The sequence below is a fragment of the Oryctolagus cuniculus genome, chromosome 18 (genome assembly GCF_051225735.1).
Source record: "Oryctolagus cuniculus isolate XC-2025 breed Fujian yellow rabbit chromosome 18, ASM5122573v1, whole genome shotgun sequence".
Taxonomy (NCBI): Eukaryota; Metazoa; Chordata; class Mammalia; order Lagomorpha; family Leporidae; genus Oryctolagus; species Oryctolagus cuniculus.
In genome coordinates this window covers 66746051-66759302 of record NC_142884.1, presented here as the reverse complement: position 1 = coordinate 66759302, position 13252 = coordinate 66746051, and the positions used below count along the sequence as shown (strand labels likewise).

General features: G+C 45.5%; 1 protein-coding gene across 1 annotated transcript in view; it reads right to left on the bottom strand.

Moving 5' to 3' along the window:
* Positions 1-13252, bottom strand: part of COG4 (component of oligomeric golgi complex 4) — a 35504-nt gene that overhangs the window by 11698 nt on the left and 10554 nt on the right. The window contains exons 5-12 of the mRNA XM_002711714.6: positions 12654-12847; positions 9217-9322; positions 8579-8736; positions 7818-7876; positions 5810-5943; positions 2393-2511; positions 1670-1836; positions 781-946 (exon numbers count right to left, since the gene is read on the bottom strand). Of these exons, the coding sequence (XP_002711760.1) occupies positions 781-946; positions 1670-1836; positions 2393-2511; positions 5810-5943; positions 7818-7876; positions 8579-8736; positions 9217-9322; positions 12654-12847 (1103 nt within the window). The remainder of the gene's footprint in view (positions 1-780; positions 947-1669; positions 1837-2392; positions 2512-5809; positions 5944-7817; positions 7877-8578; positions 8737-9216; positions 9323-12653; positions 12848-13252) is intronic.

Below are 13252 nucleotides of genomic sequence, written 5' to 3'. Positions count from 1 at the left end.
AGAATGTATGCACACATTTTTGCATACAACCCCATTTGTGGACTGATGGTTGAGAGCTCTATTAGATGTTTCCTTCAGGCTCCAAAAAGTCAGGAGCTCAGAAGCCCCAGAGGCTGGCCAATGTGGGGAACGGGAAGGAATGGACCTGTGAGAGTGCTGTTCCTGTCTGCCATGCGAGTGTGTGCAAGAGTCCTCATGAGCTCCTGTCTTCTCTTGGCCCCTCACAAACTGGCTGTTGGTACCTGTACAGAAGCTTTCATCCTTCCAAGCTGCTCCTTCTCCAGCTGTCACACAACTAGAAAGACTCACTACTTATTCATAGTCACATTTGCATAACTGTGGACTTTAATAAGGGGTCACCTCTCCAGAGGAAATTGCTAGAAAGGGAGTCCTGGTAGGATGGAAGGACTGGCACCCATCCATGCTGGAGGTCTCCCCTCAGAAAAATGGGCTGGTGGCCTGGGGAAGATGTACCTTTCAGTTCTTGCCATATGCAAGCCATGGGGTCACTGAACACTGGGCAGTGCTCTTGGGAATGAGCACACAGAGAGAACTGAAAAGCCCAGCCACCTGGCAGAGAACAGTGCATATCCTGGCTCAGGCTGCTCAAAGTCCCTCAGTGAGAAATGATTCTAGAGCTTTCTCAGAGGAACTCTCCTTAAAAGAAGTTTTCCTTCTATACAGACACTGGAGGAAAGTCTCCGGCTCAAAGCTGATTGTACTGTGGTCCAGAGGTCATTATTTAACCCCTCAACAGAAACTGAGCCAGGGGTTACCTACCAGGAAGTTCAGCTTGGCTTCATCAGTGCTCTCGATGCCTTTTGTGTCAAACTTGCCCTGCTGGAGGCTGCTGTGCATGATGTTCACGGCGCTTGTCACCCCACGCTGGATGTCCTGTAAGGTGGTGGCCGGGAAGCCCATCCGCAACTTGTTACACAGAACATCCCTGAGGGCAGAATGGCAGTGCTCAACCTAGCCGCTAGGTCAGCAGGACCAGAGGACCCACCACCCTGACCCAGCAACACCCATTGTTCCTTTAGGGGAATACTGTAGGAGAATGTAGGAGCTGGGGTACAAGAGTGGCTAACACTCCTCAAGGATGCTGAGATGATAAGAACAGAGGGATGAGCTCCAACAGGAGGTGGTACAGCTTTGTGAAAGCCACTTCCACAGTGGGAGCTGACAGACTGGGTTTTGAGTCAGTCAGTTCTGGACCCTGTATACCACTACTTCGAGGGTATGTGATCTTTGACAAGGGATGAATCTCTCTAAGCTCATTTCCTCATCTATAAAATATCGTTAACAGTGCCTACCTCATAGGGTTATTATTAGGACTGAAAAGGACCAAAAGATTAGCACAGTGCCTGGCCTATAGCAATGGTAACCATGCTTATTATTATAACTGCTGGTTTCACCTGAATCGTCTGTTTTCTTTTCTAGGTCTGAGGGCCAAGAGTCCCTTCAGTGCAATCCACAGCAGGTATTTAGCCCTAAAGATATCCAGGATGTAGAGGGATGCCTGGAACCAAGGATGTTGTGCTAGGAACAGAAGCTTAAACCCCATATAAAGCTAGAATCACTAGGAAAAAAATGAATAAATACACAAGTCTCAGAAGTAAACAAAACCAGGGTCTTTGTGTTTAGAAAAAAGAAAGGGAGTCAACTGTACCTGAAATCAGACTCCAGCTCTGTGGTGGCAAGGTTTATCATGGCACAGAGACAGTCGATGCTGGAACTGGATAGAGCTCGCCCAATGCATTTCTTAACAATGTAGAAGACGTCGTCCACCATACTGGATGTTAACTGGCCCTTCTCATAGGTATCCAGAGCCACAGCCTACTCAAAAAGGCAGAGCATCCAGTGAGGGTCCCAATCCTGCATGTCACGTTCTGGCTTGGCCCAGTTACACAGACCCTGACTCTGTTGCCTTTTCTGTACCTTACCTTTGTTTCTTTCAAAGCAATTTATTATGTCACAGCTTGGTGTGAATCCTCCTTGCCAAAATAGCTCACTTCCCTATTGATCATTGTAAGGAAATTAAATTTTTAGGGCTTTTACCATGGAGACATCCATAAGCAGGATGTAAGTCATCATGAGAGTCCCCACTTTCCAGAGACTCCTCACTCACAAACCTCCAGGGAGGCAGGGAACACGTAGGCTCCCCAGGAAGTGAGCTGTTCTTTGGTAAGCCTTGGGAAAGTCCCAGCTGGATATACAAAGAGCCTGACAACTCCAAAGATGCCCTCTATCCATAAAAAGCAATGCCGCTCAGTCTGCATGCAAGAGTACTCTCAAAGCAAGATCAAGAAATATGACATGTCTTGGCCATTTCTTTCAGGCTGGCTTCTTAGAGAGGACGCCCCATTTCCAAGAGCTGTGTCCTATGTCCTACCTTATTGACGGTCTCCCTCATGAAGTACTCCTCCATGGTAATGTACAAGCCAATGAGCTCCTGCATGGTACAGCTCAGTAAGCAGTTATTGAGGAGTCTGTCCAGACACTTCTGGTGCTCTAAGGGATAATCAAGACAGGAACACTCACTTTTCATCCCTGTGGGAAACAGCAACCCTTTTCATTTTTTTCAGGCTGTTTTCTAATCATTTTTCCAAATCTGTACATATTTTACATGGTTATGATCATAATAAAGATTGTTTTATATTTTGCTTAAAAATCATTTCATAAATATTTTACATATCTCTTGTACTTTTTTTGGTTATTTTTAATGGTTATGTAGCATTGTATCAGGTGGCTAATTTGTCGCTCCCCCTCTTCATGGAGGAACGACACTAAACCCTGCCTAGGCTTCATATCCGAGTCACGGCACCATTATGTCTCCTAGGCTTCCTATCCGAGTCACGGCACCATTATGTCGCTCCCCCTCTTCGTGGAGGAGCGACACTGAACCCTGCCTAGGCTTCATATCCAAGTCACGGCACCATTATGTCTCCTAAGCTTTCTATCCGAGTCACGGCACCATTATGTCGCTCCCCCTCTTTGTGGAGGAACGACACAAGACCCTGCGCTGTTCTTTTCTCTGCTCGGCCCTTCCCGGGTGTGCTGCTGGTTCTTCCCGGGTTGGCTACCGACCCTTCCACCTCCGTGGAAGGGCGGTTCCCCCGCCACTTTCCCCACTTCCGCGGGGGAGCGGCACACCACCGGCCGGCTCTCTTGGGGGCTGCTCAGGTGTTCCTCAGGTGTTCCTGGTGCATGTTGTCTCTCTCCTCCTTTATAGTCCTCCTCCACCAATCCCAACTCTGCTACCCACACGCCGAGTACGCTGCTCTCCTCCAATCAGGAGCAGGTCCTGCTGTTTATTGGTTGAACTGGAGGCAGCTGTGTAGAAGCTGTTTTCTCCTCTCCCAGCGCCAAATTGTGGGAGAGCAGATGCATAGAATAAGTCTTAATTCGAGTAACAGTCTAGTCCCAGTTGCTCCCCACACTAATTTCTGCTTTTTCTTTTAATGACTCTTCTATTTTTAGACATCTAGGTAATATCCAAATGTTTTGCCATTATTGGAGATCACAGTAATTGGATATTACAGTGAACACTTATGTACAAAAGACGTTTTACTCCTTTTCTAGTGTTAAGTACAGGTTGAACATCCCTAATCTGGAAATCTGACATGCTCTAAAATCCAAAACTTCAAGCACTGACAAAAATGCCAAGGTAAAAAATCCATCCCTGACCTCATGTCAGTCAAAATACAGTCACACAGGGGCTGGTGCTGTGGCGCAGCAGTGCAACGCCCTGGCCTGAAATGCTGGCATCCCATGTGGGCACTGGTTCAAGTCCCGGCTGTTCCACTTCCCATCCAGCTCTCTGCTATGGCTTGGGAAAGCAGTAGAAGATGGCCCAAGTCCTTGGGCCCCTGAACCCACGTGGAAGACCCAGAAGAAGCTCCTGGCTCCTGGCTTCAGATCGGCACAGCTCCGGCTGCTGCGGTCAAATGGGGAGTGAACCATCGGTTGGAAGACCTCTCTTTCTCTGCCTCTCCTCTCTCTGTGTAACTCTGACTTTCAAATAAATAAATAAATAAATCTTTAAAATACAGCCACACTAAAAATGTGTAAAATTGCCTTCAGGTTATGTGAATAAGGTATATATGAAACTTAAATGAACTTCATGCTTAGACTTGAGCCCCCTCCTTAGATATCTCATTATGTATATGCAAATACTCCAAAATCTAAAACCATTTCTGTTCCTAAGCATTTTGGAGAAGGAATACTCAATCTGTAACAAGAGTCAAGAGATCTAAGTTTTCAAGGCAAAGGCAAATATAATAGATATAGAACATTCCATTCTGTTCACCAGCACAGACCAACAGAGTTTTTTGTAACAGTGGAAGTGTTCTGTATCTGTGTTTGATAGAGTAGCTACTAGCTGTGGCAGCTAATGAGAACTTGAAATGGGGCTAATTGGACTCAGGAACTGGATTTTAAAATTTAATTTTGATTAAATTTGAAGTTTAATTGTCACACATAGCTACACCTCTAACCAATGGTTATTATCAACATGAACATGAATTAACCTGGAGTTAATCTGTAAGTGAAACTACACTGTGGTACACTTTTTTGTACAATATCATCTATCCGTTCAAAAATTGTGGCTAGAAAAACTGGGAGCAGGTGGAAGACCTTCTTTACATTATTTGCTATTTTTAAAAAAAAGGTTTATGGAGGGGACAGGCTTTGTGGCACCGCTTGGGACACCTGCATCCCATACTGGAGTGCTAGTTCAAGTCCTGGTTGCTCTGCTTCTGATCTAATTGGCTGCTAATGGGCCTGGGATGGCAGCAGATGACACCTCAAGTACTTGAGTTCCTGGCATCCACATGGGAAATGTGGATACCAGGCTCCTGGTTTCAGCATGGTCCAGCTCTGGTTGTTGCAGCCATGTGGGGAGTGAACCAGTAGATGAAAGATCTCACTTGGTCACTCTGCCATTCAAATAAATAAATAAATAATTTTTTTTTTTTGACAGGCAGAGTGGACAGTGAGAGAGAGAGAGAAAGAGAGAAAAGTCCTCCTTTACCGTTGGTTCATCCTCCAATGGCCGCTGCGGCCGGCGTGCTGTGGTCAGCGCACCGCACTGATCCGAAGCCAGGAGCTAGATGCTTCTCCTGGTCTCCCATGCGGGTGCAGGGCCCAAGGACCTGGGCCATCCTCTACTGCACTCCCGGGGCACAGCAGAGCTGGACTGGAAGAGGGGCAACCGGGATAGAACCCGGCGTAGAACCTGGTGTGCCGGCGCCACAGGCGGAGGATTAGCCTATTGAGCTGCAGTGCCAGCCAATAAATAAATCTTTTAAAAAAGCCTTCCAGAAAAGCTTTATTGAGGTATAATTTATATTTCAAAAAATTCACCTACTATACGTGTATAACTTATACGCTTGTGCAACAATAGCCACAATCCAGTTTTGGAATATTTCTATCTTTCCTAGAAGTTCCTCAGTGCACTTATCTATACCTTTTTATATTGTTAAAATGATCTATCATGTGTACTTTCCATCTCCTAAAATTGAGCAACAAACAGTTAAACTGGAGCTGATAAGACAGTGTGCTGTGGGGCAAAAAGCTGAGGAAAGTCATTTAAAACTGGTATTCTTTGTAAAATAATTATATGGTCTCAAAGGTCCAGTTCAATTCTAAAATGTGGTAAATTAAGATTTTCTCCTGGGAGTCAATTTGCCCACAGGCCCACAGAGGCTAACAAGCCTTTTGTTTCCCTAGTAAGAGATATATGATGTAACTATTGCAGAAATGCCAAACATGTATCTAGCCCTTCCAGACTATGGGAGACATCTTTTACCTTGTTTTACTTCTTCTGAAGCCATGGAGTCCCCCACCTCAAAATCTGAGCTGATCCTCTTCCTGAGAAATCGTAAGTACAGCTCACTGCGGGCGTTCATCAGGGTGACCTCAGTCAGGATGGGGTCCAGTTCCCTGTGACACACAGAGCAGAAGCAATGAGGAGGACACTGGATCCCTCAGCTATCAGCACTAAGGGCACCAAAATCCCTAACTTCCCCTCCCCAGTGGACCCACAAAGGTCAGCTTGGTCATGCAGTCATTGTGGCTGTGCTGCCTGGTTACAGCCAGACACAGCTGTCAACCACTTTGTTCACTTAAATGTTTTACCTGAGTCTTTCATCTCTAACATTATGCAAGGCCTAAGTAAGAGTTTGGTAAGGTATACTTTCTTTTGTGCTTCTTTTATGTTTACACTCATTAACTTGAATGGGAGGGTGAGACAGAGAGACATATCTTCCACCTGCTAGTTCACTCCCCAAATGCTTTCAAAGCCAGAGCTGGGCCAGACCAAAGCCTGGAGCTGGAAATTCCATCAAGGTCTTCCATTGAGTAGCAGGGGTCCAAGCGTTTGATGTATATTCTGCTGCTTCCCAGGATGCATTAGCAGGAAGCTGGATTGGAAGCAGAGTATCTGGGACTCAAACTGGCACTCTGATACAGGATGTGTGAGTTTTAAGTGTCAGCCTAAACTGCTACGCCACAATGCCTACACCTTTTGTGGTTTAAATATAAATTATGCCTCATGTGAAAGAAAATATAGCTTTCCAATCTCTAATGTAGCCCAGATGGGATTCTAGGACATACTCTTAAATGGTCATTCCCAGCACTGGCCACTGTCTGCAGTGCCAGCATCCCATATGGCCGCCAGTTCTAGTCCCGGCTGCTCTGCTTCAGCTCCAGCTCCCTGCTAATGTGCCTCGGAAAGCAGCAGAAGATGACCAAAGTTCTTGGGCCTCTGCACCCATGTGGGAGACCTGAATGAAGCTCCTGGCTCATGGCTTTGGCTTAGCCCAGCCCATTTAAGAGAATGTCCCAGGATCCCATCCTAAGCTGTGGCCCTTTGGAAAGTGAACCAGGGGCCAGCACTGTGGTATAGCAGGTAAAGCTGCCACCTGTAGTGCTAGGATCCCATATGGGTGCTGGTTTGAGTCCCGGATCCTCCACTTCCAATCCAGCTCTCTGTTGTGACCTGGGAAAGCAGTGGAGGATGGCCCAAGTCCTTGGGCTCTTGCACCTGTGTGGGAGACCCAGAAAGAGCTCCTGGCTCCTGGCTTCAGATTGGCGCAGCTCCAGCCATTTCGGCCATGTGGGGAGTGAACCAGCAGATGGAAGACCTCTCTCTCTCTCTCCTCTCTCTGTGTAACTCTTTCAAATAAATAAATCTTAAAAAAAAAAAAAGAAAGTGAACCAGTAGATGGAAGATCCCCCCATAATTCTGACTTTCAAATAAATAAATTTTAAAAAACTACCAGCAATAATCTATTATTCTTTTTGAACCACACATATGTTACATCTATACTTCTGTTTATATATCTTCCACTACGAAATAAATAAAAGTAGTTGGGAGACTACTTTAAAAACATGAACCACATTGCTGGTGCCGCAGCTCAATAGGCTAATCCTCCGCCTGCAGTGCTGGCACACCGGGTTCTAGTCCCAGTCAGGGCGCCGGATTCTGTCCCAGTTGCCCCTCTTCCAGTCCAGCTCTCTGCTATGGCCCGGGAGTGCAGTGGAGGATGGCCCAAGTCCTTGGGCCCTGCAACCATAAGGGAGACCAGGAGAAGCACCTGGATCCCAGCTTTGGATCAGTGTGTTGCGCCGGCTGCAGTGCGCCAGCCGCGGCGGCCATTGGAGGGTGAACCAATGGCAAAAAGGAAGACCTTTCTCTCTGTCTCTCTCTCTCTCATTATCCACTCTGCCTGTCAAAAAAAAATAAATTAAAAAAAAAAAACACGAACCACATTATAGTTCAAATTCCTACGGGTGGAAGAAAAGAGGATTATTACCTTGGTTCAATTTTTTCTGTTGCGGAATTTCTCATCAGATTGTTCTGGACCTGTCGGAACTGCAATATGCCACAGAAATGAGAATACTCTTGTTGGTCATTCCAAACTTTGGGTTTCAGGGTTAGTTTGCTCATTAGGTTTACCTCTCCTTTAGGTCAGGGGTGGGCTTTCAGGATGATGAACCAAAGATCTGCTTTTGGTTTACATGCTAATGCTCACCTCTATTATTGCACTTAAAGTAATGCCAATGGTGTTCCAACAGACTGCTGTCTACTAGTTTGGGGATTCTATAAATAAAATTGTATGAGGCCATCTCTATTTATATGTCATACTTTTACTTTTTCTGCTTAAAAGAACGGAAACATTAGGTTTTGACAAAGCAAACATTTTGTTTACCACTTAAGGAACTAAGGGGAAAGTTCAAATTATTTGACATTCAATACCACTTTGGGAAACAAAATTCTCAGGTTGTCACCAGGGGGCGCTGCTGCACTTTCTATGATAATTGGTCTAATGTTTCCTGTTCTCTCAGGAAGATCAAGTTCCTTCTGAGTCTTGTGCTGAGGACACAATCGCCTTGACAACACTTCAAGCTGAAAGTAAGCTGGTATCGATGTGTAAGATGCAGAGGTCAGTCTGCGCTCAGCACTTATTTTTTTCCTGCCTGCACCACCCTTCTTCATTTTTTTCCCTTCAATTTATTCGACTTAGTGTGCCTGGTTAAAGCTGCTTCTGAATGGCCAGTTGCTTCCCCTGCTCACCTGCTGGTGGTAGTCCCTCTGCTTGATGAACTTGTCTACCACCTTCTCTACCTGCCTGTCACATTCCACCTGCAGATATTTGATCAGGGTAAAAAGTCTCCCTGGCCCATAATAGGTTTCCACGATTGGTTGATGAGTCTCCACGATGCGGGCAATCCCTAGAAAGAAGGAAGTGAAAAGATTGGCTTCCAAATGTTTGTCCTACAAAATAAACTCCTTTCTCCCATACAGGACTAACCCAGAGCCTAATCAAATCCTTTTTAGCTGCTTTACCTCCCCAAATGAACGTAAATAGCTCGGTTAGTGGTAGAGGTTGCTAAGCATGTTTGTAAATACGCAGTGTTTAGTATATCAGCAGGCATTTGAGAAGTTACATATGAATGTTTTCTACAGTAGCATCTTTGGAAATCAGCATCATTCTCTTTCTGGTGATTTATTTTGGGGTTGAATTTACCATAAAGTTTTGAAAGAGAAGATCAAAATATCAGGGACTAATCTTTCCTAATCATACACTGAATCCAAATGTTAACTTTCCAATAAATCAAGATACACAAGCTACAAGAAGGGAGAGAAGAAAGCCTAGTATGCGGGTGTCAGCTGGAAATGTCTCCAGTCTCTCCCAAGTGGAGAAAGCTTGCCTTCAAACAAGAGAGTGAGTGTGTCTGCAAAGATGACCGCAGCTCTTCGATCACTCATGTCTGTCCCCAGCACCAAGAGCAGGTTCTCTTCAGCTTTACTGGCCACCTGAACAAAGTAAAAAAAATCCACATGTATTTCTTAGACCAAAGGCCAATCTCATACCAAATATGTCTCAGTTGTCCAAAAGGGCCTCCCATTGGCTTTCTTTTTCTCATGTTTCCCACATAACATAGAAGAACTTCCCCTCAGGCAGGACAAGAGACTTGAGCATGGAGGTGGCTCCTTCTTCCATTCAGAGATAAAAAGAATGGTTTTCTTTTCTTTGAAAAATACGGACTGTCATTAGCAAAGGGAAAGAGTTCCTAGTTTCAATAATTTTCTCCAAGTGTAACTTGTTATCAATCACAGTGCTTTGTTGAGTCTGACAAGGAATCTAGGTACTGTGGAAGGCAGAACTCATTTCTAGGTCTCAGATGGCAAAGTACTGATAAAAAATGCCATAAAGCAGTTGTTTAAAAATTTTTACTTATTTTTTTTAGAATGAGTAAAATAACACTTAAATGTTTGGAAGGAACAAAGAAGTTTTCAGCAAAGTGATTCTTCTTACCTAGATCTCTTGGTCTTTTAATTCCCCCTTCCCAAAATATCCTATGCTTATGCAATCATGCATCTTTACTGCCACTTCCTTCATTTTATTTTATTTATTTTCATTTTATTTGAAAGGCAGATACAGACAGAGAGAAATCTTCCATTTGTAGGCTCAATCCTCAAATACCCATAGTAGCCAGGGCTGAGGGCCAGTGTGGCATAGCGGGTAAAGCCCATGGCATATGGGCACTGGTTCAAGTCCTGGCTGTTCCACTTCCAATCCAGCTCCCTATTAATGACCAGGGAAAGGCAGTGGACGATGACCAAGTGTTTGGGCTCCTGCCACCCACGAGCAGCCAGGGCTTGAACTGGCACCCATATATGATACCAGTGCTGCACACCATGGCTTTAACTCATTAAGCCACAGCACCAGCCCCATCTTTTTTTTTTTTTTATTTTTTTTATTTTTTTAAGGATGTATTTATTTATTTGAAAGAGTTAGAGAGAGGAAGATCTTCCATCCACTGGTTCACTCCCCGGAAGCCCTCAATGGCCAGGCCGAAGCCAGAAGCTTCTTCCAGGTCTTAGGCCAGGCCAAAGCCAGGAACCAGGAACTCAGTCTGGGTCTCCCACATGGGCAGCAGGGATCCAAGTACTTGGGCCTTCAGATGCTGCCTCCTAGGATGTGTATTAGCAGGAAGCTGGATCAGGAGTGGAGGAGCTGAGACTTGAATCAGGCACTCCAGTATGGGATGCCATCTTCCCAAGTGGCAACTTAACTGCTGAGCCAAATGCCCTCCCACCCCATTTAAACAGGAATGACAGCAGACTGTTTAATTTAACAAGTCACATGTTAGTAAAATACATCAGCACTTATGGAATTGTCTCATTTGAAAAGTTTTTATGGATTTTTTTAAAGGCAGAATAATGTTCCATTCTAGATAATTTTTCTGGGGGAGAGAATGAAAGGGGATGGCCACATCAATATATAGTTAAAATGCCCAGGCTGCAGTTACTGCACAGTAGGTTAAGCTGCAATGGCAGTATCCCATAATAGGTACAGGTTCCAGTCCTGGCTGCTCCACTTCCGTTCCAGCTCCCTACTAATGTGTCTGGGAAAACAGTGGAAGATGGCTCAAGGGCTTGGCCACCTGCTACCCACCTGGGAGACCCAGTAAGTTACAAGCTCCTGGCTTCAGCTTGGCCCAACCCTGGCTGTGGCAGCCAATTAGGGAGGGAACCAGTGGATACAACATCTCTTTCTCTTCTCTCTCTCTGTCTCTTCTCTCTGTGTAACTCTTTTAAATAACTAAGTAAATTTTATAACAAAACAAAACAAAACCAGAAACCCTCTGCATACAGGCCTGCTGGATTTGCTTCTCTTCATCTAAGGGGTCAGGATGGGAAAGCCCTGAAATGTTAACCAAAACCTATTTCTTTCCCAGGACTGAACTCTAGGTGACCTCACCTCTTTGGGGTCAGTATGGCTTATTTTGAGACTCAACCTAACCAAGAACCCTCTTAAAAAGAGATAGTTCTGGGACTGGCACTGTAGTGTAGTGGGTAAACCGTCGCTTGCAGTGCTGGCATCCCATATAGGCGCCAGTTCAGGTCCTGGCTGCTCTACTTCCTATCCAGCTCCCTGCTAATGCACTTGGAAAAGCAGTGGAGGATAGCCCAAGCACCCACCCATGTGGGCAACCTGGAGGAGGCTCCTGGCTCCTGATCGGCCCAGCTCTAGTCATTATGCCCATTTGTGGATTGAACCAACAGATACAAGCTCTCTCTGTCTCTGCCTCTGCCTCCCTGTAACTCTGAATTCAAATGAATAAATAAATCTTAAAGAAAAAAACAAACAAACAAACTATGGAGCATTAGGTTAATCCTCCACCTGTGGCTCTGGCATTCCTTATAGACGCCGGTTTGAGTCCTAGCTGCTCTACTTCTGATCCAGCTCTCTGTTATGGCTTGGTAAAGCAGTAGAAGACAGCCAAGTCCTTGGGCCCCTGTTCCTACATGGAAAACGCACAAGAAGGCTCCTGGCTCCTGACTTTGGATTGGCACATCTCCAGCTGTTGTGGCCATTTGCCATTTGGGGAGTGAACCAGCATACGGAAGACTTTTTTTTTTTTTTTTTTTTTTTTTTTTGACAGAGACAAAGGTCTTTCTTTTCCGTTGGTTCACCCCTCAATGGCTGCTGTGGCCGGCGCACTGCAGCCAGTCCAGTGCACCGCGCTGATCTGAAGCCAGGAGCCAGGTGCTTCTCCTGGTCTCCATGTGGGTGCAGGGCCCAAAGACTTGGGCCATCCTATACTGCACTCCTGGGCCACTGCAGAGAGCTGGACTGGAAGAGGGGCAACCGGGACTGAACCCAACACCCCGACCGGGACTAGAACCTGGTGTGCCGGCGCCGCAGGCAGAGGATTAGCCTATTGAGCTGCGGCGCTGGCGGAAGACCTTTCTTTCTGTCTCTCCCTCTCACTGACTGTATCTCTGTCTCTCAAATAAATAATAAATAAAATCTTAAAAAAAATAGTTATTTCTGACAGCTTGAAAAGGGTGATCCAACTGGTCAGAGAACTTGAATTTTAATTTTCCTATATTTTCACCTCATCTGTTGGAAATAAGCATGAATCACCTGGTATCTAGGCCATGCTTAGCACACAGTAGGCTGACAATGGGTGTGTTGCACAGATACATGCATCCAGTCCTGCTAGGCCATAGTAGGAACAGAAAAGGCAACCATATTCAGAAAAGACAAAGTAGCCACAGAAACTGGACACAGCTGGGCCCCAATCTGCAGGCAGATAATCATGATATAATCCTGTCAAGCAACCAGCGTCTGTACCTGCTTGCAAAGGTATTCTGAGAACTTGCTTAATCCCTCTTCATGCAAACCCAGCAGTGGGAAGATCTTGAAGAAGCGCTCCACCTGGGGCAGATCCCCTTCCTTGGTGGCAATAGCAAACTTCTCTGCTACAATGGCTTTGAGACGCTGCTCAGCTTCCTGCAGCAATTTCAGGTTGGCATCAATCATGCTCCCTGCTCAATGGAGAGAAAATGAGAATTAATGTAAATAGTACCCTGTCAGGTCCATGCTTTGTTCACCACAGGAATTCATTCTTCAAATATGAAGGCACTTCAAAAAGCTCATGAAAATGGAATTTAAATTTTTTTTGCTTGAGGCAGAGAGGGAGGATGGGAAGGGGAGGGAGGGAAAAGAGAGAGACTGACACAGAGAGAGAAAAGGACAGAACAGATAGACAAGGGCTCATAACAGCTGGTTCACAGCCAGGGTTGGGGCTGAAGCTGGGAATCAGAATCTCAATCCAGGTCTCCCACATGGGTGGCAGGAATCTAACTGAGACATCACAGTTGCCTCCTAGGGTCTGCATCAGCAGGAAGCTGGATTCAGAAGCAAGAGGCAGGAGCTGAACACAGACTCTA